Source organism: Musca domestica, unplaced genomic scaffold, assembly GCF_030504385.1.
Source record: "Musca domestica strain aabys unplaced genomic scaffold, Musca_domestica.polishedcontigs.V.1.1 22, whole genome shotgun sequence".
Taxonomy (NCBI): Eukaryota; Metazoa; Arthropoda; class Insecta; order Diptera; family Muscidae; genus Musca; species Musca domestica.
The window spans coordinates 11,614,886-11,641,503 of record NW_026712262.1 but is presented as its reverse complement, the minus strand read 5'-3'; the positions used below and the strand labels follow the sequence as shown (position 1 = coordinate 11,641,503).

General features: G+C 36.0%; 1 protein-coding gene across 1 annotated transcript in view; it reads left to right on the top strand.

Moving 5' to 3' along the window:
* LOC101893497 (dmX-like protein 2) overlaps positions 1-26,618 on the top strand; it is a gene marked incomplete in the record, with an annotated part of 462,308 nt that overhangs the window by 300,560 nt on the left and 135,130 nt on the right. Inside the window, 4 exon segments of the mRNA XM_059123050.1 lie at positions 3,133-3,357; positions 3,413-3,529; positions 3,615-3,848; positions 3,903-4,167. Of these exon segments, the coding sequence (XP_058979033.1) occupies positions 3,133-3,357; positions 3,413-3,529; positions 3,615-3,848; positions 3,903-4,167 (841 nt within the window).

Here is a 26,618-nt window from a genome sequence, read left to right as displayed (position 1 = left end):
AGTGTTGTAGGGTATAATGAGTACTTTTATTTATTATTTACTATCTGGCCCGGTTCGCGTTGCCGGCCTATACTTTTAGTCTTTTTTGCATATTTTTTAAAACATAATAAATCATAGATCTGATTTATGTAAGTAACACAATTTTTATACCCTCCACCATAGTTCGGAGGGTACATTAAGTTTGTCGTTTGTAACACCTCGAAATACACATTTTAGACCCCACAAAGTATATATATTCTTGATCAGCATAAAATTCTATTTAGCGATGTCCGTCCGTCTGTGGAAATCACTCTAGCTTCCAAAAGAATTGAAGTAGATTGATAAAATTTTACTCAAATGTATATTATGTTTGCAGGACTTTTGGTATTGAAAATGGGCCATGTAGGTCCACGTTTTGGTATAGCCCCCATGTAACGGTACCTCTCGATGTTCGGTACTTTGTTGATTTTAGCGACATTATTCACCGGAATTCTTTTAAATGTGGTATTTCATGCTCGTAGTGGATACTTCAGCCTATGACAGAAAAGTGTCTGTTCAGGTTCACGTCTTCGTATAGCCCCCATACAACTGTACCTCCCGATATTCGGTACTTTGTTGATTTTAGCAACATTTTTCACCGACTTTTTTTGTTGATTTTAGCGACATTATTCAATGGAATTCCTTCAAATTTGGTATTTGAAGTTCGTAATGGATACTACAGCCTATGACAGAAAATTGTCTGTGCAGGTCCACGTCTTCGTATAGCCCCCATATAACGGTACCTTTCCATGTTCAATACTTTGTTGATTTTAGAGACACTATTCACAGGAATTCTTTCACATTTGGTATTTGATGTTCGTAGTGGATACTACAGCCTATGACAGAAAATTGTCTGTGCAGGCCCACGTCTTCGTATAGCCCCCATATAAGGGTACCTCCCGATATTCGGTATTTTGATGACTTTAGCGACAGTATTCACCGACTTTTTTTCTAAGTTTCGCATTTGAATATTGTGATGACCTATGACAAAAGTTACCTATGCCGTATTCGGTATTTATAAGGTTTTAACAAAATTTTTAACGGATTTTATTGTTTTTTAAGAATTGCCAAATTCGCTCCAAATGGTGGAGGGTATTCAAAGTTCGACCCGGCCGAACTTACAGCTTTTTTACTTGTTATTATAAGTAGTGACTACATAGTATTTTCCAAATAGAAATAAATATTCATGGCACAAATTATAATAGATGTTGATCTATCGTCGGTTATAAATATTTTGAATAGCCTGATCTTATTTTTCATCCATAGGCTTTAATTTGATTGTTAAAAAGCTATATGATATAGAACATCTATAATAACCTCAGATGAAAACCCAGCTCAGTTTTTGGTATTGTGAAGAGCTTAGCAACATTTTCCATTTAAATTAGCTGTAATTTGGAATTTGTATTTCCAACGTTTAGAATGTCGTGCTGCGTGGTACTAAGTTTTGTCCACCTCATAATTAGGGGCAGAGTGATTTCAGAATAGCCAAAAAAAATTACTCTTTTACACCCATTACTGTAAGAATGGAATTAATTTTTTATACCCTCCACCATAGTATGGAGGGTACATTAAGTTTGTCATTCCGTTTGTAACACCTCGAAATATACATTTTTGACCCCACAAAGTATATATATGTTCCTGATCAGCATAAAATTCTATGCCGATTTAGCGATGTCCGTCCGTCTGTCCGTCCTTCCGTCTGTGGAAATCACTCCAACTTCCGAACGAATTAAAGTAGATTGATAAAATTTTTCTCATGTACTCATGTATATTATGTCTGCAGAACTTTTGTTATTTAAAATGGGCCATTTAAGTCGACGTTTTGGTGTAGCCCCCATATAACGGTACTTCCCGATATTCGGTATATTGATGATTTTAGCGATATAATTAACCGAAATTCTTTTAAATTTGGTATTTGATGTTCGTAATGGATACTATAGCCTATGACAAAATATTGTCTGTGCAGATACACGTCTTCGTATAGCCCCCATATAACGGTACCTCCCGATATTCGGTATTTTTATGATTTTAGCTACATTATTCACCGATTTCGTAATGTCGTAGGCGTTTGTAGTGGTATATTGAAAGCTGAAAGAGAAGTGTTCATGGGCGGGTTTTGTTGTTCCATATCTTTATGTAGGAGAGTGTTTTGTCGTTTTTGGCATTTGAAGAAGGAACTTTTCAAAAAATTTAGACAGAGATTAGTGGCCTTTATTTCAACCAATCTCTGCTTAATCTATTGGAAGGAACCGATGACATTTTCTTATTAAATGAATTCATTTGAACATAAACGGCATTTAGGTATGTTGACATTGGTTTGGTATGTTTGAAGCCCGTCCTTCTGATTTTTGGTATTTGGTAATTGGTTTGGTAATTGACAAAAGAAGAATAACAAATTGAAAAAATCTTCAACTTGTTCGCTGATTGTTGAAGTTTGTCAATAGAATGTACCATTATTTTAAAATTCGATTCCATTGAAATTTTTTTCGATTTTTTTCCCAATTTGAGAATTTTTGCAATGAGATCTCTTTTTTGTGATTTTTTAGCGATTTTGAAAAAGTAATTATCTTTTAACTTTGGTGTGACCGTGTAAAATTATTTCGATATCATCTATTCCGTTTCGCCACCACATAATTCGGTACTACACTTCCACGTAACCCGACATAAATTTCAGTTCTCAAAAAATCAAGTCTATTAAATAATTAAAAACACTACAAATGTACATTAGAAAAAAGTAAGTGAAAATGAAAAAAATCATGCAAAATAAAACATTACTATTGTACATTTCAAAAGTCAAAATGAAAATGTTAAAATATCACATTTTTACGCCATTTTTTTATATTATATTATATTATATTTAATAATTTTATAAACGAATATTTTGTGGTTTTAAATAAAAATAAAACAAAATAGTAGGCGTAAATGTAGGCGTGGTCAATATTTTTTTCTTTAAGAACCTAACTCGGGGTATGACTAACGTTTGTACAAAAAGTTATGCAAATGAGTCCAGCCGTCCTCAACTGATTCAAGTACCAACGAACAACAATTGATTTATATATAGAGAAGATGTATATATATTCTCTTTATTATCATAGTTTTTTTTTATTTTTATAGATTTTGATGATTATGATACCGACGATCCATATGATTCCGAAAATGAAGGCGAAGAAGACGATGGTGCTATCGGAACTTCAACTGTTGGTATAAACAAGGATAAAGAAAACAAGGAACATGTTGATCCGTTTTCGTACTCGTGGTGCATCTTAAGAGTTGCGTTGATGAAAGTATTTATTAAAAAAATACAAGATTTTGTCAATATTTCGGGAATTGAACTCCAAGGTAACCAATGTTATATTCAATATTGCTGTTCTACGTATTTTACGTGGTCTTTTAGATTTACCAGTATTGAGCCCACTGTCTCATGAAGTTCTAAGGACATTTAACAGATGGCTGGAAATTGCTCTTGAAATTCTTCTCTCCAAAGGTCCGCCCGGCGAGGACTACATTCCTGGTAAGAAACATATTCCAAAACAACAAATTTTTCACATTATTTAAATGTAGTTTTATATCTGATTTATAAATGTTTTTATGTTCAGGTTGTTTTTCAAACAGTGGTGTTCCTGGACTTTCGATACACAGATATAGAACACTGTTGAGTAAAGACAACACCCCATTTTCCGCCAGCTTCGCCGCTGGACCAGTTCGTAGATTGTGGAACTTCCTTGTGCGTCAAGATGAAGCTCAAGACGTATTTATTAAGGCCATATTCGGAAAGAAAAATGACAATAATTTCAGGAATCCTTTTGAAACACACGATTTAGTTGATAATGGTAAAAATTAATCAGCTATTTATTGTTATAAATAACGATTACTTTTATTCATAGGAAGTGTTTCTGGTAAAGATATAAACGAACCTATTCGTATAATACACAAGGATCATGAATCAATTCTGGCATTTTGCTTAAATAGCAGTTCATCTAGTACGATCGCTGTTGCAAATCCTCGAGAGGTCCAAGAGTTTAATATTTCCCTTTTGTTGGAATCGCCAAATTGGTTTGAAGATGAATGTGACTACGATTTGTTGAATATTTCTAAAGAAAATGATGTTGGATCTAATACTGGATTTTTAATGATTCAAAGTTCTGAACAGTAAGTATTACCCATTCTACCCTTTCCTTTTTATGTACTAGTTAAGAATGAATGTTTATTTTTGTCGAGCTAGACAGTAGCTGCTTTTTTGTGCTGAGCTATTTCAATTTAGATTCAGCCGTTCACTGCTATTTTGTGTTAGCTGAGAACTTTAAAAAAGCATTATCTACATTTTTTGTTATTGTGTTGCTACTTGTTTATGTAGCTTATTAATGACAAAGCTGAAAATCTTCGGTGCATTTGCTAAATTGACGTTAGCATTTTAAACTTTAAAATGACCAACAGAATATGACATATCCCAACAAAGTTATAATTGGCACTCAGCAAGCCACAAAAATTTACGTTCCAGAATTGGACTCTAATTTCTGTAATACTAATCAGTCTACAGCGTCCAATTCTTCGACCAGGGACCGTACACTCAGCAATAAATTGTTAATGTAATTAAATTAAAAAGTGGGTACATTTCTCAACATTTTTCGGCTAACCGGATGCAGGAGTACAACGATAGGGAGTACACAGTTTCCTGTTGTGCCAATATCGAGCTCAGTGATTCATTGTTCTTTCCATCCACACCGTTAATTTTCAAAACCTCAAGTTAAGATTAAGTTTATATACATTGAACCTTTTTTTTATTGACTACGACGTATATTAATGAATTAGATACATAATATGTCACAAGTTCTGACAACGTATTATAATAATAAAAAAAATAAATTGCAGCACATTGCTTTGACATGCAAAATGAAACTGAGTAACGCAACATAACGTTTCACATAATATACGCCCTTGCTCTAATGCAATAAAGTGGGGTAATTAACCTAGAGTTTGCGGATTTAAAGAGAAGAATAATAATAATATTAAAAAGAGTAATAAACATAATAATGAAATACAAACAAGGGGGTAAATACAAAGCTACCCACGGTGAGTACCGACTAGGTCTTCTCCAAAGAGGTTGAAATATCTGAGTTAGGCTCATGAACATACATAGTGAGATATTGACAGTTGAACCAACTGACATTTGCTTAACTGTTAAGTGCTTCAATCATATAACCATTTTCATGAATACTTAATTTTAGATTTACATTTTCTGAAATCTTACACAAATAGATTGACAACCGCTTCAACTTTGAATTTTCATAAATAAAATCATTTGAATTTTTTCCGGCGTAGTCTCAAAATTCTTCATTCGAAAATTCTAGGTCTTTTACAACAGCTGATGATGATTTCCAAACATGAAATCCATATAACGTAACAGACCTTACACAAGTTATGTACAACATTAGTTTTGTACTCACCGGCAAAAAATTGTTATTTAGAATTTTTAAGAATGATATAAAAATTCCCTGACCCCTATTTAGCGCCTTTCTAGCACATGCATTAAATTTGAAAACTTTGTTAAAATCTAATCCTAAATACCCCAGTTTTTTTTTTAAATGAGATTTCAATTAGATTTAAATTAACTTTATAGATTTACTTTCAAAGACAACAGAACGTTTACAGTTTATCGAAGCATTTCTAATGCAATTAGCCTCCCATTTTGCACTGTTTATTTTGATACCCCATTTTTCATAAAACTCCTTGACTAAATTAAAGTATTGAGATATATTGGCTAAAGCACAAACTGGATATTCATGACGCGAGCATAGAGGAGAGTCATCTGCGTGTACAATACCCGAAGCGATTTCCGTGCTGTGAGAGATCCAAAACCGCAATCTAACCTGCACCTGTCATTTCTATTACAGGAACTGGCTATGAGATAATTAGGTTAGGTGGTGAGCATACGCGGCGATATTGGCTAGAGCTTCTGGAGTATTAAAACATCAGGATCGGATGGAGTAAATTGCGTGTAAGGGTTAAGTCGCTCTCGAATACTGGAGAAAAGGATAGATAATGTCATAAAAGTGACAGACCCGGAGAGGTGCGCGAATTATTTTAATCGAGTGTTTATAGAGCAAAAAGCAATTCACACAGACCGATATCGCTATTGTTGTCAGTGCGAAGACGCTTAAGACTTGACACTTCCTCAGCATAAAAGAAAGAGTTTCCCTGTAGCTGATCATCAACATAGGCTCCAGAAATTACACAGTTTACACAGGGTTTTGTTAACTATATGTATGGACGTAGAATTCTGAAAGTAGAATTGGAGAGCTGTAAAGTAAAACAGGGTGGGTAATATAACTGAAACCATTTAACGTCTTCCTTTCCAAGCGGCTTTGAGATAATAATGTACGCAGTTGATTCGCTCCTGGCGTCCGAATCAATTTTGTTAAAGTCTGCGATCGAATAATTATTTAGCTGATCTTAATTCCGAAACAACCATTAAAGAACCGTCGGAATTTTCAACATAAACATCAGAAATAAAGTTATCACTGAATGTACAGGTCGATGGAGCATTAATACCGACCATAAATTACCCCAAGGTCTTAGGTGTATTAAATCTTCCGGGCATAGCACAGCTACTACCACGCCTCTCGCAACAGGATGATACCACATACGTCGTGGTCACGGTAGTTATGGAGTGAATGACACTCTCGGAGATCATCCGCATCCCACCCCAGCTGAAAAGCGAGTGTTGCCTTGAAAAACCAGAGCAGTTTCGTCGCAACTTAGATCTGGATGGTGCTGACGCCTCAATCCGTATTGTGCCCGACTTACAACAGTGCGCGGACCACATGTCCAGCATGCGGAGGTGCAGAGTGCGGTGACACTCTGCACATCTCTAATTATCGAGCAAAACCTAACTCCAGACCTAGCACATGGTACATTGGATCATCCAAGAAAGAAAGTTCTGATAGGACATATAAAGAAGCAAGAAAGAGAAGAACGGGTTTATTGAGGACAGTGTACTTAGCAGGGTGGTTTGCCTATGTCTGAGAAGAACGTTATAGTTCCTATCACTCAACCAAAGGTTTAGGGCCGCCTGACTATTGGCAGATATAGTCACTGATTATGTTACGTTATTGCACAGTTTTCTTAGCGCTGAAATTGTCATTAAGTTGATATTGGCGTTTAATGACTTGGAACTGTCTGTGTATCTGTACGAGTCCAAGCGTATCGTTACGTCAATGAAGTCGAGAAATGATTGACATATCCAGAAACCTTTTTTAGCCTGTTTGCCAAACTTATTTTTCTACCATTTGGTTTTCGTACGTACGAAAAAAGTAAATAATCTATATATACAAAAGAAAGTTGTGTTAGTTACTACGCTTGTAACTTAAGAGCAGCTGAACTTATTTTAACGATTCGTACAAATTCGGAATTGTCTCTTGGCCGAAAAGGATTAAATTCGAAAAAAATCGCGTAAAAATGTGATATATTAACATTTTCATTTTGACTTTTGAAATGTACAATCGTAATGTTTTTTGCATGATTTTTTTCCATTTTCACTTACTTTTTTCGAATGTACATTTTAGTGTTTTTTTATATTTTATTTTTGTATTCGAATATTAATACCAATTTCTTTAATTGACTCGATTTCTTGAGAACTGAAATTGAAGGCGAGTTACCGCAATAATTTAACGCGGTCACACCAAAGTTGAAAAATAATTACCTTTTCAAAATCGCTAAAAACTCGGAAAAAAAATAGAAAACAAATTTTCAATGGAGTCGAATTTTAAAATAATAATACATTCTATTGACAATCATAGTAAGGATCTTTTAACTTTTGCTGTAAAAAATCGTCGAACAAGGTGAAGATTATTTTCTTTTTTACATTTTTTGGCAATTTTATATAATGTAATATTTTTTTATTTGCCTTATCATATTGAATTTAATCGATATTTTGTAAACAAAATAAAGAATAAATTTATGTTAGGTACTGCGCTTATAACTAAAGAACGGCTTAACGGATTTTGACAATTCATACAATTTTGAAAAGCAAAAAAATTGCGGTAAAATATACCATTAAAAATGAGAATGAAAAAAATATTTTTGATGTGATATTTTTGATTTAACATGCCACATTGAATTGAACATTTTTTATAGTTTTGAATTCTGAATGAATAATATTAAAAATGAAATGAGTGACCTACGTGGACCGACGTGGACCTATTTCTTTCATATGAAAATAATCCGTCCAATGAGAACTCAAAATGCAATCCATTGACACTGCAATCAGTGAAGTACCGAATATAATCGTAGAGCGAATTGGACATTTAGTAAAGAACAGATAATTGCCCACATAGGCATTTATTTGAGTATAGTCCCACATTAGTGTACCCCCAAGTCCACTTTCCCAACCAATGTGTGGCCAGAGAAGAAAATTTGGTAATCTATTGAATTTGAAACTCCTAAGTGAACATTGGTTGGGAACGTAGATGTGGGATGACATGAACTTCGAAATGTCAAATTGTGTCAGAAACATGACTTTGAATGAAATGAATCGCCATTGATTTATACTACGATGAAAAATATGGACTTTATGGGGTCTCCAACGCTCAATTTAAATGACAAAAAAATTATAAAATTTATCTTGTCTGCCCTCAATTATGAGGTGGACAAAACTAAATACCACGCAGCACGTTATTAAAAATATTGGAAATACAAATTCCAAATTACAGTTAATTTGAACGGAAAATGTTGCTAAGCTCTTTACCAAAAATTGAGCTGAGTTTTCACATGGGGCTTTTATAGAAGATCTATATCATATAGTTTTTTAACACTCAATTATAGCCTATGGCTGAAAAATAAGATCAGACTATTTAAAATATATAAAACCGACTGTAGTTGATTCTCTATTATAATTTTTCTTTTTTATTTTTTACGGGCCGGCAACGCGGACCGGGCCAGCTACTATCAAACAAAAACTTGATTGTCTGTTTCGCTTGTCTTCATTATAAAGGCTATTTGGTATGTAGTCTTTGAGCAGAGTGTGATTACATTTTTGAATAAAGTCACCGTTACCTCTATTCACAGATGGGGTACAAAGCAAGACCCGAGACAAGCCTTATTTTGCGCGGGTATTATACCATTATAGTCGAAAGGTGGAATAGCTTTGGAATAGCTTGTTATCCTTTCTATGAGACTCACCATTATATGTCATGGGGCATGTGTAAATGATTCCTTAACATTATTAACAATTACATTGAATACTGAATTACCTTTTACATTCGTGTCGCTGTTCCCCACTAAAAATAATTGGAGTTTGCATCATATCCTAAAATGATGTTGTATGCCCATTTCCATTATACTACATCCATCTTGTCTCACAGTGGTGATGTCTCTCTTAGGTTAGGTTAAAGGATGCGTGGTTGTGAAAACAACCACTCCCCTCGGTGACCTACTGGTCCATTGTGTCCATCCTAATTTACAGAAGATGGAAGAATAAAATAATGAAAGAGAAGGAAACGATAAGTGAAGAAGCGAGAATTTGAAGATAGGAATAGAGAAGTTAGTAGGTTTGTATCCATGGTGTAATCAGCGTCGTCCGTGTCGTCCTTAGATATTTTAGTCTTCTGGCTAAATCGTCATCCCCCACTTGGAAGTCATGGTCCTTATGTTGCTGTATCCTGTAATTAGGCCCACCACAAGCTTCAAGTCCAATTTCGTCATGGATATGAGTGACCTTGATCTCCTTTCGGAGTTTTCACGTCCAAATCTTTTTGAAGACATAACATCCCCTTCCAGTTAGCCAGTTCTGTTGAAATCTGCCAAGATATTGTTGGTACTTGGAAGAAGTGGCAAAGAGGTGGCTTCATTGAGCTCTCAATCTCTAGATCTACTGACTCAGAACCGCGTTTGGCCAATTCATCATCCGATTCATTGCCAGATATGTTGCAGAGCATTCCTGCAATCCAGAACTGCAATAGAATTTATTGTAGAAGAGCCTTCGGGGCCGCTTGACTATCGACATATATAGTCACGGGTCCATCCAGCTCATTTATTCTTTTTGCCAGCAGCTCTATGGCCTTCCATACAGCAACGTTTTCTGCCTGAAAACGGTGCCTGGAATGTTGCGGGTCTAGACGTCTCTGTTATGTATATGGATATCAAATAATTCAAAGCTTTGCCTAGGTGATATATAATTACTGGCTATAGCCTGATTTCCCATGTTCTCCACATATTTGAAAATGACGGAGTGTCCAAAGGACTGACTCCTCCATAGGTTAGGATTGGCCGGACAACTGACTCATATAACCATTTGATTCTATGAGGCTTAAGTCCCCAGCTCCTTCCTATGGAGTTTTTGCAGAAGTAAAGTGCAATTAAGCCTTCGCTTCTCGATATTGCTCTTCCAGTTTAAATTCTAGTCTAGGACGGTACCGAGATACTTCGCTTCCGAAGACAGGCTTAGCATAACACCACCTAGCATTAGTAGCGAAAAATCTGGGATATTCCTCCTCCTTGTAAAAAGTACGAGCTCAGTTTTAAATTTGCTCACGCCAAGTCCGTTACAGAAAGGGAGACAGGAAAAGGCTGTCAAAATGAAACACGAGTTATTCAGGTTCTTCTCTACATAACCCACGACGTGATGTTGCGCTGCTTCAACAGATTTGCCTTCCATATAAGCATGCTTAGCTGTGCTCAACGAAGTTAAGGGTTGTAGAGTTCTAATCTCAATATCTATTAGTCTCCCCAGCGTTTTCAATAGAAAGGACGAGAGACTGATAGGCCTGTAGTCTTTCGGAAGTCCATGACTTGGTTTCCCAGATTTGGGGATATAAGTAACTGTAACTTCCCTCTACAGTGATGGAATGTGAGAAAGACGCAGACAAGCCTTAAATATCACTTCCAGGAATGGTATTATTATGCATGCTGTAACATGGCGGGAATAATGCCGTCCGGTCCCGGTGAGATATACCAGAGACACTCCAGTTTCCATCATTCCATTTTATGCATCCAAAGGATTTGGGGTCCTTTAAAAGTACTCTACGGAATCTGGAGGCTTCATTGACATCTTCAAACATTAGCACTTCCGTTAACTATATTGTTTGATTATTCACTGAAATTTGGTCACTTTCCTACTTTCTGGAAAAAATCTTATATTATACCTTTACATAAGTCTGGTAGTCTTACTAATGTGTCAAATTATAGAGGAATTGCAAAATTAAGTGCCATACCAAAATTGTTTGAAAAATTAATTACTGCAGTAATTTCACAGAAAATTCAATCTATATTGAGTCCATATCAGTATGGTTTTTGTAGTGGTCTTTCAACTACAACAAATCTTATACAATTTACGTCAACAGTAATAAAAGGATTTGTTCAGCGTAAACAAACTGATACAATTTATACTGATTTTAGTAAAGCTTTTAATAGGGTTAACCATGAACTCCTAATATATAAATTAAATTATATGGGTTTCAACACAAACTTAGTCAAATGGATATCATCTTACTTAAAAGATAGATCACAACTAGTTTTGTTTGAAGGGTATCTATCCAAAACGATTAACGTTCCATCGGGTGTTCCGCAAGGAAGTCACCTTGGACCGGTCCTCTTTCTTTTATTTATCAACGATTTACCTAATTCCATAAATTACTCGAAATTGTTAATGTACGCAGATGATGTTAAATTATTCATTTCCCATAATTGTGATAAACGAGCCAGTTTACTTCAAAACGATTTAGGTAGCCTTTTTAAACGGTGCAAGTTAAATTGTATGGAGTTAAATTTAAGCAAATGTAAGCATATGTGCTTCTCCAGATCTTCTTCTCTGATATTACAATATAATATTGACGGTCATTCATTATCAACTGTAGATTCATTTGTCGATCTAGGCTTCTTGATGGATCCAAAATTAAATTTTAATAGCCATGTAATAACAATGGTAAATAAAGCAAATGGTGTTTTAGGTTTTGTTAAACGGTGGGCCAAAGAATTTTCTGATCCATATATAACAAAACAGTTATTTACGTCTCTTGTTATAGGTCTATATTGGAATATGGTTCTGTTGTATGGGATCCTCAATATGCAATATATTCAGATAAAATAGAATCCGTGCAAAAACAATTTCTGCTATTTGCCTTACGAGGTTTACATGGGAATAGTGATTTTGTTTTGCCTTCTTATGCTAGCAGGCTAAAATTAATTAGATTGCCTACACTTAAAAGCAGACGTATTATGTTGAACTCCATGTTTGTACTAAAAATATTAAATGGTTATATACCTTCAGATTTCCTAATCTCATCTATTAGAATTAATGTTCCTTTTAGATCTAGTAGATACTACCAATTATTATATACTGATTTTCACCGCACGAATTATTCAATGGGCGAACCTCTTAATAAAATGTGTGTTGACTTTAATTCTGTGTATTGTAATGTAGATTTTTGTATGCGTTTAGAAGTTATTAAATCTAGAATAATTTTATTTTTAAACCATAAAACATACATGTTTTATCATTTGACAAACTAGCTGATGAATTAGATTCTGTAGCTGGTTTTCAATTTCCTACTGAATTCCCATTATGATGCGGATCATGATGTGTACGCGATCCCTCCGTAAAGGGAGGTCGCCCCCTCGGTCGGCAGGGGTGGGAATGTGAGGCGTGGGAACGTTCGAAAAAAAAAATAGACTCAGTGAAGCAGACCCATCACAATGTTTTGGCCTTCTTGATCTCACTGTTGTACCTGTTGAAGGCCAATTTATAAATCTACCAGCTGCACTCAGTTTGGTCTTGTTGGCCCTATTATATATGCGTGTGCTTGTCTTCCTAAGCTTGGCTAGGTCTTTCGATCACCAGGCAGGCTGGCATCTTTTGCCAGGGAAAGTAAACGGACAATCTTTTTCATAACTCCCATTCAGGATCTTTGTTATCAAAATTACGGAATCGTCCACATCTGAGGCGGATTACCAGTAGATCTCAGCATCCATGCAGTGTGCTTCTCAAATTTGTCCCATCGATCCTTCCTCGGATTCCTATGCTGTTTTTGATGAAGTCCCTCTACTGATAATTGGAATGTTATTTTCCGGTGATCCGAAAAGGAGCACTCGGTGGAGAGAGGCAAGTTCCTTCTCAAGGGAACATTTTGGCAGTTGCGGATGGTTCTTTTTGAACTTCCGCACTGCTTTTATGTTCATCCTGATAAGGATCTTTACCCTCTCCGTAATCTGCAGGGGATCACGGCCGATAAAGCTTTTGCAATAACTCACCGACCGATTGTAACCCCTCTGCCCGATATATCTATCGGTGTCCCACTATCCGCAAGGTGTAGACGCATCCGGTAGCACTTAGCTATGCTTCCGTGAATGGCGAATGGGGTACAAAGCAAAACCTGAGACAAGCCTTAAAGATTTCCTGCATGATGGCTAACAGCGACTCGTCTGCATTTGGCATAATTGCATCATCATCATGCATCATGACACTATGTGTCATGGGGAAGGTGTTAATGATTGCTTACCATTTTTAGCAAGAACATGGAATACGGAATCACCTTTTACATTTGTATCGCTGCTTCCCACTACAAATAATTGGAGTTTGTATCACATCCTTAAATGATGTAGTATGCCCATTTTCTTTAGTAGGTCCAGGACGCCCCTGTGCGGATGATGGATATCAGTAGTGGTTTATCATTAATACTACAACCATTTTGTCTCACAGTGGTGATGTCTCCCTTACTGAAATTAAAAACGAATGTCATAAGGATGGCTAAATAAGACGCGTATCTGTTTTTGTTTAAAAATTAAAAGTTAATTCGAGCACTCAACTATTCGTGTCAAGCTGAAGACGTCGATTTTCTTACACGGGTTCTTACAGACTCCCTTGTTTTCTCAGTTATATAATCAAAACAAAAGGAAACGTCAAATGACAAACTACTTAAAACAAAACAGTTATTCAATTCAGGACATTTACTTTTACGTTACATTAAAATGGAATAACTAGATCAAAAAATAAAATAAAAGTGTAAATATTATTCATGACACTAATATAAGATTTAAATTCCTTTTGCAACTATCAGGACCTCACCTTGATCCCATTTGTGGGAGGCGAAAACCTTATCCTCTTCACCGCCACTGACTACGTGTTTGGCATTTTCGTTGACGAAGTTGGAGATTTCACATAGGGTGCGTTTTTCTGCCTACTCATCGTGAGTTTGTAGATTTTATCACAACTGAGTCGGTTTGGATCATTTCTTCTTCCTCACAGTCTTCTTCAGGATCTACGTTTCTGAAGACCTGTCGTTGATCTGCATAGGCTACGCCTCCTTCAAAGCCATCTTTCCAGGTAAACAGACAATGCTGCTCTGTATCAGTGAAAGTATTGGAACTTTTTAGTTCAACAAGCCCAGCGTTATTCCGATGGGTTAACCCTTGACTGGAAGTCGATATATGGATTACGGTTGTATCAATATCATTTTCTCACCTGTCAAGGGGGTATCCCATAAATCAAAATGAATGCAGTCCTGGGTTAGCCAAAGTGGCCCTTAATATAGTTTGGCTGTTGTTGTTATAACAGCTTCACACGTTTTGTTCGGCTCAAAATGTTAGCTGCTTGTACAGACTGTAAACAGATATCATTTAGAGATAGTGGGGTAAGTATGGCAGCGTAATTAAAGAGGTGCAGTGTATTATGCGGGCCTGTATCACACGCCGGATAGACGTTTAGCACATTTTAAGGAATTCGTGACCAATAGGAATTCAGACGACTGCGTCATTCTGACAGTAATTGAGCCACAACAGCCGAACTTCTTCGGTTTGGATGACAAAAACAATAATATACAAGCAGGTACTGCGACGAACGCATATGGTTATGCTGACGTACGGGAGAGACCTTCGCCTCTTCATATACATGATCCACTGTCCTTTTGACAGGTCTGGATGTTCCTCCACTGCGTTCTTCCAGAGAGCCCAAGCAAGTGCTGTCGACTTTTTTCTTGTTTTCATTTTTTGTAGATGGCTGTGGCTTTAATCCTCTGTTGATATATGTTGATATGACGTGCAATGCTGTTATGGACGCTACCGTGTTGATAGTTGGAAACTTTATAGCTTCCTCTGGAGGAGTAAAGCCTCATGAATCTTTGTTACGTCTTTGGATAGAGACAGTTTAAGAACTTTTGACTTAAAATGTGTGGTTAGTCTACTTTGGTAGAGAGCCATCTTACACGGGACTATTATAAAACGTTGATGTATACTGTTTAATATATGTGCTATATTATTTGGGTTTCCAGATCTCAAATTAAAACCTCTGGCTGGAAAATAGGATTAGGTTTTTTGAAACACTATAAACCGGTTAGGCAGAAAAGAGGGGCGAAGCAATTCGCCGCATGCCCTGTTGGGCATACACTTAAGCCAGTATAGGCCTGTTGTGCGCTCTGCACTATGGGTTCTTGAAGAAGGCGGGCAGTTTACAGTCTGTTATATTTGAAATTCAGTTGCCTTTATGAAATTTCTTAACTGTTTTACCATGGTCTGATTAAGGTCTGGTATGGAGTCGTTCCCTAAGAATTTGGATCTGATATTTGCAAACGCTGGGCATTGGCAGAGAAAATATTCCAATGTTTCGTCACCTTCCCCACATGCTCTGCATATGCTGTTTTCTGCACATCCTTTCTTGTACATATGAGCTTGTAGGCCCAGGTGCACTGTAAGGATGCCTGTTATTTCACTTATCTCTTTTTTACCTAGTAAGAAAAGGTTCTTCGTTTTTATCTTATCGGGTTCGCCCCATAAGATTTTTGTGGTTTTCCGTACACCCTCATTGTTCCATAGGGATATATGGGCGTCTTTTGCCGTTTTCTTTGACACTAGACGTGACGCATTAAGCGGCACTGGATTGCCTACGTTTATTGTTGCTAATTCCCTGCCTGTTTTGACGAGACAGTTTGCTATCTCGTTACCCCTAACTCCCGCATGACCTGGTACCCATATAATGCGAACTACGCTATGTTGAGAGTAGTTGTTGATTGAATTTATACATTCCAAAGCAGTTTTTGAAGTTACTGTCTTGGGTGTTATCGCCCTTATAGCTGTCTTGCTGTCCATTAGGACGTTTGCGGTAGCCGGTCTTGTATTGGCATTAAGCCAGTTCAGACACTCTGCAATCTCCCGGACCTCAGCTTGCATGATCGTATTGTGATCGGGCAAGCGGAAAGAGATTTCGGTGTTTGTATCCCAGTTCCGCTCTCACCCCTAGCACTGAGCCGTCTGTATAACAACAGTTTCCAGTCGGCATTTGTGGTAGGAATCCGTCTCTGGTAGGAATTAATGTTTCACATGAGGCAGATACAAACGTTTCAGATATCCAGTTCGATACAAAATTTTCTATAGATTCTCCCGTTGTTACCTGTAAAATTGTTTGATGGTATGTAGCGTGACCTTTGTTTATCCACTCGTCCGTCGCCCTGAGCCGTCAAGCCGCTTCATATCGTATCTGAATTTCTATTGGGACTGGTTCAACGATATGGCCCAGTTTTCTTTTATGAATAGATATATCTCATATCGTTGAACCATTCACCTGCATAAACAGGATGAAAAACAAGTCTCGTTATCTTAATATCTTTGTTTTTTGTTTCATACTCCAAGAAAATACAGAACGAAACGATAGAAAACATTTATTTTTGTACCCTGGGCGTATGCCTACTTGTTGAGACTTTGTGGATTTGGTTCTGCTCTTCTTTTTCTTCACCTATATATATATATATGCATGGATTACCGTTACATCCATATAATATTTTCATCTGTCAGGGTTTATCCCAGAAATCAAAATTTATGCAGTCCTGGTTTAGCCAAAATGGCCCCATATGAGCATAAATATGGCGGAGATTTCCAATTAAGATTAGTTTGTATATTTAAGTGAATCACAGAATTTTGTTAATTTGTTGAAACGCCAGCCTGTTTTGTTTTGAAAGCTTCGCCTGTTTCCACAATGTTGGTCTGAATAAATACAAGTTTTGTTGAAAGTAAAGTTCATTCTGGAGTAGTGAGACCATTATGAATTTTTGCGTACTCCTTGTGTACAATATAAAAGCATTACTACTATGTATAACAAGGGTTTTACTCTGAATATGCAGAATTCGGATCGCAATACTCGTGTCATTAATTGATTACAACCGTGCATTATTATTCTGTGGGTAAATTCAGCAAGTAATTATGATAATGTTGCACTGTACGGCAAAGAAAAGGATATCGCTCATTGGAAGATATGTCAAGTAAGATATGTCAAGATATGTCAAGTAAGTTTACTTCAAATCAAATCCTGCTGATTCAATGGCAGCTATAAGTTCTTTTTGATATTTGAGGGTTTGCTTGGTTAAGGTCCAACAAGATTTGCCTATACGTTTTAGTCACACTTGTATTATTGACATATCTAAAAAATCTCCATTTCAAAACTTGTAACACAATACATTGCTGTAATATTGAGCTGAAAAACTTGTGGTTTAAGATATTTTTGTTGACACGTTGAAAGCCATTCTAAGTTTTAAAGGGGTTTTCTCTGGTTTAATTGTAACGTGATGAGGCAGATCATAGTTGGGAGATTTATTGACACCCTGTTACAAATCTTCCTCCACTTCCCAGAACGTGTTTAAATTTTTCCAAAAATGCAAAGTGTAATCTCTTTTTTTGGTATGTTCGAACCCGTTATTTGGCCAAAAAGTTTCAGTTGAATTTATAGATGCTCTAATGGTAAACGTAAGCGGTATCCAACTTTTTGGCTTATATACAAATTAGGGTCTTCTAAATCCAAATTCGTACCACCTCTAAGTTGTGTATTATCCAACGTATATGCTGGTAAGTCTATCATAGAATGGATTGAGGGTGGTACGGCGTAGTGTGAGTGACTCGAACTCCAGTCAATTTTAAAAATAGAAACAATGTAAATTCAAACTGTCGGTCTATCTGTCACTACTTGAGAAGGCATTCCAAATCTTGGTATCCATCCACTAAGAAATAGTTTTACCACGGATTCAGCTGTGATATCTTGCAAGGGAAAAGCCTTGGCCCATCCGGTGAATCTGTCAATACGCGTTAGACAGTATCTATATCATTTCGACGGTGGAAGAGATCCAATTATATCGATGCTTACTACTTTAAATCGCCCGTTTGGAATTTTCCAACAGCACTGGCATCCAACCTTGACTTGCTGACACTTCAAGCCCAAGTTGAGATTTTTTTCCGCATATTTGGCCATACAAACCTGTCCGATATCATCTTAATAGTAGATTTTTTTATCATGTCAAATACTTGCTTTGGAAACGAAGTGTGATGTACGGTCTTGCTTTAGATGTTGATACATCACATATGATTTGGGTTTTCGATGTAGGAATTTCAAATGATTTCCGTTGCAAATTCGATGGTTTTTCGTGTGCAAGCAAAGGTTTAAGTTCTTTGTCTTTCGCTTGATCTTCGGTTAGTTCTGAATAATTCAAGAAAGATGGGAACGATACTGGCATTGGGTACATGTCGAATGTCAACAGTATGCTGTCCAATAAAATCTATGTGACGTAGTTGACGTGTATATGCTTTATCATGGCGTTGAATAAAAGCAAATGTTAGCGGTTTATGATCCGAGTATATGAAAAACTGACATCCTTCAAGGAAATGTTGGAAATACTTCAATCTAGAGTATGCTACCAAAAGTTCGATCATAAGCACTAGAACATGTTTGTGTTTCAGAAAATTCTTTCGAGTATAATGCGAGTGGTTTCAATTCATCATCAATTACTTGTTAGAGTACAGCTCCTATACCTGTATCCGACGCTTCTATCCATAAAGATGTTTAAGCAGATTTAATAAGATATGCCAAAAGTGCAGTGTTCACAACATGGTTCTTGCATTCTTCAAATAAAATTGTCGTTTTGTCGTTCTTCTTTTAACCGGGTTTTAGGGAATTTAACGTTGCTTGAGCGGTTTTCGGAATAAAACGTCGATAGAAATTTTACATTCCCAAGAATCGACTTAATTCTTTGGATTTTTGGGGCAATTTGTACTGAAAGATTGCAGAAACACGTTCAGTGCTGGTGGTTATTCCACATTCTTGTAGTCAAGACATTATCTGCCGAAAATGATTTTCGAGCCCTTCTTCATTTGTAGACACTACGAGTATGTAATCAATGTAGGCAAAGTTACGTCCTCATAAAACCTCAATAATAAAGCATTAAAATGTTTGTGCAGCGTGCGTAAGACCATACGGCATGCACGAGAACCTAATCCAAATGGCGTAAATAGCGCAGTCTTTGGGATTTCTTCTTCGGCTACAGAAATCTGAAACTACGCTTTAACCACATCAGTTTTTGAAAACACTTCCTCACCATATTTTCATAGTCCTGAAAATGCGTTATTGGGTAACGATCGGGTATGGTTATCTTATTAGTAGAACTATAAACTCCACAGGGACGCCACATGCCATTACCTTTGAGAACCATGTGAAATGAACTCGCCCAAGAACTTCTTGATGGTCTGCATATCTCACCCATCATTATATATTCGTATTTATCTTTTGCGACTTTTTTCTTGGGATAATCTTTGTGCGTTGACGGAAACTACTGGTCCATTTCTTAGAACTTTGTTATGAAATCCATAGCTGGATTCCGTACAATTAGATAGCTTTCAATGCTTGTTGTAAATAAATAACTTATTGTTTATTAATAGAGAATAGTTTCTTCCCATTAACCAATTTCGCTTCGGTATCTCATATATAATCTCTCGTCTTTGGTATATATTCTCTCCAAAAGATTTTATCGGTTCATATCTGATTCTAAAGTTTCATATCTGATTCTAAAGAATCTATCTTTGAGATATGATGAGATAATATTTACGTATATTTGCGTAGAAACATTTTTATTTTTTGTCACGAGTCTGCAATGCCACACACCGTCCAATGCCTGTGAAATAACTTGGAATACACCTGAATATTAGAGTTTATTCTCGAATGCATTTTCGATCGTGTGCACTTGTAGTTGAATGGTTTTTGCGAAAAACAAATTGGTGGTCTTTACTATTCTTTTCAGACGCTTGTTGTTTTTTCAAAAAGATTTTCAATAACTGGTTTGGCAATTACATTTGCCAATTTCCAAGATCTAGGGACATATTTAAGTTTTAACAAGAGAGTTCATTATATTATTTAGTTTCGCTATTCCTTGGTATGGCAAATGTATAATCACGGTTTAGTTTAATAAATCGAATCCGAAAGATATCTTGCTACGGAGTGCTCTCACAGCTTTCCATATTTCTTCGAATGTTATTTTTTAATTTCTTCTACATGAGAACTTGGATGTAATATATATCGATTGCTCTTTGACCTGTCTATTGAACTATTCATTTGGATACTCGGATTGTTTGAGGACATTGATTTTAAATATTCAGCGAATGTGTGTACCTTTTCTTTATTACTATTTACTTTGTTTTTTTGGTGCAGTTGGCTCCAAACTGACTACGCAGGGATTGACAACCGAATTTCTCTTAAATTTGAATGGCAGATTTATGCAAATATAATAATTATCTTTTGGTTTAATGCAGCTTGATATGCCTTCAGCTTTAAACAGTATATATTTATCGTGTCATGCATCTGTCGCTAGATATGATGTTTCTGGTTGAATGACGATTAAAGTGTAATTTTTTATTGTTGGAATATGAACTATTTTGAATAGTTGATTTTGAATTATTGATTAACTAAGGGTATCTTAATTTCGAAAATTACTTAATAGTTGTAACTACTCACTTGACGCTTTTAAGTTTATAAAGTTCAATCAAGTTCTAACCTGCTGTTGGTAGAGCATGTGAAGTTTGGAGATTTGCCACTATAACATTAATTTCTTCCTTCAATTGATAAGGAGGCAAAAAAGGATTTTGTTCCATTATGAGTATCAGTACGTTAATACTTAAGTTAATAATCTCAGCATCTATTCACTATAGGTTTATCCCTAATAAAATCAGATGTATTAATAAGAGTCCAATAAGTTCTGAGTTGCTTATTAGGGCAGATTCCTACAATATATTTGGTTTCCTTAATCATATCTAAAATCTCTTGTGTCTTTTATCGAGTGTTAATTTCATCCTGTTTTATGGCTTTCGTTGTTAAATCAATAATTAAAGATTGATTTTTCAACAAATTCGTCATATGATCGTGTTCCAATTTTGCCTTGTTGATAGTCTTTAACACTTCTTCTGCATAGTCTGAATCAAGAACCCCAAAAAGTGCATGCTCTATATTGCCAACTATGTTAAATGAGGATCTCTTAAAAGGTCTGTTGGTGAATAATTCATTTTCTTGTAATAATTCATTTTCAATTTGCTTGAGATTGTTTACGACAAATATTACCACATCGCGTTCTGATGCATTATGGGACAAAGTTGCTGCAACGTTTGTAAGCCAGGCGACAAAAATTTCATTTCTGATATAACTGGCGTTCACAATTCTTCAAGATACAATCCCGGATCATTCTGAAATTGTATAACTTTCAAGTTGTTGGACTCTAAAAGCTGCGTCATCACATGTAAACACATTAATCTCCCTAATGGTTTTTCATCGAGGGAAGATTGTCTTGTTTTATAATTACCATCTTCTTATTTTGAGATTGGACGTTTTTTCTCTATTTATTCTTCTGACCACACTTTCATGAACTGATGTTTAGTATGTGATATAAACTTCCACCTGGATGTCCTTCAAGTATCTACTCTGCTGTCTACTTGGGAAGATAGAGCTTCTCCGCTTAGAAAATATCCCCGGGTAAATGCTACGAGACTGTCTGCATCGTTTGATAGTGGATAGCTTAAATTTCTATGATAATTCTCTAAAATTCTTTATGTGTTAGTGTCTTTGTTGAAACACTTCGCTGCAGCTCTCCATATACCTCCGAAATTTGACGCATAATGAAGGGTGGATAAAATGATATTGTATGTCCTTAGCGTTGGCAGTTGATATAATTACCTCTTGCGCCTGATTTGCATATATGTGTTTAAAAGTGCTTGATGTTCACAATGTTTGTTATTTTCATGAGTCGTCCTAAATAGTAATTTGACCGGAGGATCGTTATATGGCATTATTATTGTATGTTTTGCATCCGGTTGTAATATGGAGTGTTCCAACGCGAAGTGTACCTTCATCATCCAAGCTTTGTACCTGATGAGCTTTGTTTGCTAAGTTGCCGGTCAGTCCATAAAAACATAGGATGATTTTGGAGCTTCAAGTCAATCTTTACCCTGTTGCCCAGTTGGGCTGTAACACATGCGATTGTGTTTTTGTTGGATTTTCCCCACAGAATACATATCGTAGTATTTTAAAATTGTTGAGATCTTCCAGTTCACTAATGGTTTATCCCAATCTAATATGAGTTGCCATAGCTCCAGAATAAATATCATTGTTTTTATAACAATTGGTGCAAGGGGGTCGAAGAATTTCAGATGCAACTTAACGCTTTGATATTACTTGAAGATGAACAATATTTGCCTTCACGCAAAATTGATCAGTGTGGGGCATCCAAAATAATCCGAATATTTTTACTGTTTCTTCTCTCTCAGTATGAGGTATATCTTTCAGAAGTCTTGGATCATTTGATGACTATTTTCTTAAGATAAAGCCATGTTGCTTCAAAAAAGTTATTATTTTTGAATCTAAATTGCTGTACTTAAACTATCGGCCCGCCGAGATATATATATATATATATATATATATATATATATATATATCGTAACGTATCCATTCTGGAGTATACTGCCAAAGCAGAGAAATAAACATACACTAACGTTTGCCTTGAGTACTGCTCTGTTTCGTTTTCGTCATTTAGCAAAGTATGTTTCAGTTTCGTTGTTGTTTCCATTCACCTGCATAAACAGGATGAAAAACAAGTCTCGTTATCTTAATATCTTTGTTTTTTGTTTCATACTCCAAGAAAATACAGAACGAAACGATAGAAAACAATTATTTTTGTACCCTGGGCGTATGCCTACTTGTTGAGACTTTGTGGATTTGGTTCTGCTCTTCTTTTTCTTCACCTATATACATATATATATATATATATATATGCATGGATTACCGTTACATCCATATAATATTTTCATCTGTCAGGGTTTATCCCAGAAATCAAAATTTATGCAGTCCTGGTTTAGCCAAAATGGCCCCATATGCGCATAAATATGGCGGAGATTTCCAATTAAGATTAGTTTGTATATTTAAGTGAATCACAGAATTTTGTTAATTTGTTGAAACGCCAGCCTGTTTTGTTTTGAAAGCTTCGCCTGTTTCCACAATGTTGGTCTGAATAAATACAAGTTTTGTTGAAAGTAAAGTTCATTCTGGAGTAGTGAGACCATTATGAATTATGAGTACGCATTATGAAAAGGAGTACGCAATTCTTGTGTACAATATAAAAGCATTACTACTATGTATAACAAGGGTTTTACTCTGAATATGCAGAATTCGGATCGCAATACTCGTGTCATTAATTGATTACAACCGTGCATTATTATTCTGTGGGTAAATTCAGCAAGTAATTATGATAATGTTGCACTGTACGGCAAAGAAAAGGATATCGCTCATTGGAAGATATGTCAAGTAAGATATGTCAAGATATGTCAAGTAAGTTTACTTCAAATCAAATCCTGCTGATTCAATGGCAGCTATAAGTTCTTTTTGATATTTGAGGGTTTGCTTGGTTCAGGTCCAACAAGATTTGCCTATACGTTTTAGTCACACTTGTATTATTGACATATCTAAAAAATCTCCATTTCAAAACTTGTAACACAATACATTGCTGTAATATTGAGCTGAAAAAATTGTGGTTTAAGATATTTTTGTTGACACGTTGAAAGCCATTCTAAGTTTTAAAGGGGTTTTCTCTGGTTTAATTGTAACGTGATGAGGCAGATCATAGTTGGGAGATTTATTGACACCCTGTTACAAATCTTCCTCCACTTCCCAGAACGTGTTTAAATTTTTCCAAAAATGCAAAGTGTAATCTCTTTTTTTGGTATGTTCGAATTCGTTATTTGGCCAAAAAGTTTCAGTTGAATTTATAGATGCTCTAATGGTAAACGTAAGCGGTATCCAACTTTTTGGCTTATATACAAATTAGGGTCTTCTAAATCCAAATTCGTACCACCTCTAAGTTGTGTATTATCCAACGTATATGCTGGTAAGTCTATCATAGAATGGATTGAGGGTGGTACGGCGTAGTGTGAGTGACTCGAACTCCAGTCAATTTTGAAAATAGAAACAATGTAAATTCAAACTGTCGGTCTATCTGTCACTACTTGAGAAGGCATTCCAAATCTTGGTATCTATCCACTAAGAAATAGTTTTACCACGGATTCAGCTGTGATATCTTGCAAGGGAAAAGCCTTGGCCCATCCGGTGAATCTGTCAATACGCGTTAGACAGTATCTATATCATTTCGACGGTGGAAGAGATCCAATTATATCGATGCTTACTAGTTTAAATCGGCCGTTTGGAATTTTCCAACATCACTGGCATCCAACCTTGACTTGCTGACACTTCAAGCCCAAGTTGAGATTTTTTTCCGCATATTTGGCCATACAAACCTGTCCGATATCATCTTAATAGTAGATTTTTTTATCATGTCAAATACTTGCTTTGGAAACGAAGTGTGATGTACGGTCTTGCTTTAGATGTTGATACATCACATATGATTTGGGTTTTCGATGTAGGAATTTCAAATGATTTCCGTTGCAAATTCGATGGTTTTTCGTGTGCAAGCAAAGGTTTAAGTTCTTTGTCTTTCGCTTGATCTTCGGTTAGTTCTGAATAATTCAAGAAAGATGGGAACGATACTGGCATTGGGTACATGTCGAATGTCAACAGTATGCTGTCCAATAAAATCTATGTGACGTAGTTGACGTGGATATGCTTTATCATGGCGTTGAATAAAAGCAAATGTTAGCGGTTTATGATCCGAGTATATGAAAAACTGACATCCTTCAAGTAAATGTTGGAAATACTTCAATCTAGAGTATGCTACCAAAAGTTCGATCATAAGCACTAGAACATGTTTGTGTTTCAGAAAATTCTTTCGAGTATAATGCCAGTGGTTTCCATTCATCATCAATTACTTGTTAGAGTACAGCTCCTATACCTGTATCCGACGCTTCTATCCATAAAGTTGTTTAAGCAGTGTTCACAACATGGTTCTTGCATTCTTCAAATAAAATTGTCGTTTTGTCGTTCTTCTTTTAACCGGGTTTTAGGGAATTTAACGTTGCTTGAGCGGTTTTCGGAATAAAACGTCGATAGAAATTTTACATTCCCAAGAATCGACTTAATTCTTTGGATTTTTGGGGCAATTTGTACTGAAAGATTGCAGAAACACGTTCAGTGTTGATGGTTATTCCATATTCTTGTAGTCAAGACATTATCTGCCGAAAATGATTTTCGAGCCCTTCTTCATTTGTAGACACTACGAGTATGTAATCAATGTAGGCAAAACAGAAGTTACGTCCTCATAAAACCTCAATAATAAAGCATTAAAATGTTTGCGCAGCGTGCGTAAGACCATACGGCATGCACGAGAACCCAATCCAAATGGCGTAAATAGCGCAGTCTTTGGGATTTCTTCTTCGGCTACAGAAATCTGAAACTACGCTTTAACCACATCAGTTTTTGAAAACACTTCCTCACCATATTTTCATAGTCCTGAAAATGCGTTATTGGGTAACGATCGGGTATGGTTATCTTATTAGTAGAACTATAAACTCCACAGGGACGCCACATGCCATTACCTTTGAGAACCATGTGAAATGAACTCGCCCAAGAACTTCTTGATGGTCTGCATATCTCACCCATCATTATATATTCGTATTTATCTTTTGCGACTTTTTTCTTGGGATAATCTTTGTGCGTTGACGGAAACTACTGGTCCATTTCTTAGAACTTTGTTATGAAATCCATAGCTGGATTCCGTACAATCAGATAGCTTTCAATGCTTGTTGTAAATAAATAACTTATTGTTTATTAATAGAGAATAGTTTCTTCCCATTAACCAATTTCGCTTCGGTATCTCATATATAATCTCTCGTCTTTGGTATATATTCTCTCCAAAAGAGTTTATCGGTTCATATCTGATTCTAATGTTTCATATCTGATTCTAAAGAATCTATCTTTGAGATATGATGAGATAATATTTACGTATATTTGCGTAGAAACATTTTTATTTTTTGTCACGAGTCTGCAATGCCACACACCGTCCAATGCCTGTGAAATAACTTGGAATACACCTGAATATTAGACTTTATTTCGAATGCATTTTCGATCGTGTGCACTTGTAGTTGAATGGTTTTTGCGAAAAACAAATTGGTGGTCTTTACTATTCTTTTCAGACGCTTGTTGTTTTTTCAAAAAGATTTTCAATAACTGGTTTGGCAATTACATTTGCCAATTTCCAAGATCTAGGGACATATTTAAGTTTTAACAAGAGAGTTCATTATATTATTTAGTTTCGCTATTCCTTGGTATGGCAAATGTATAATCACGGTTTAGTTTAATAAATCGAATCCGAAAGATATCTTGCTACGGAGTGCTCTCACAGCTTTCCATATTTCTTCGAATGTTATTTTTTAATTTC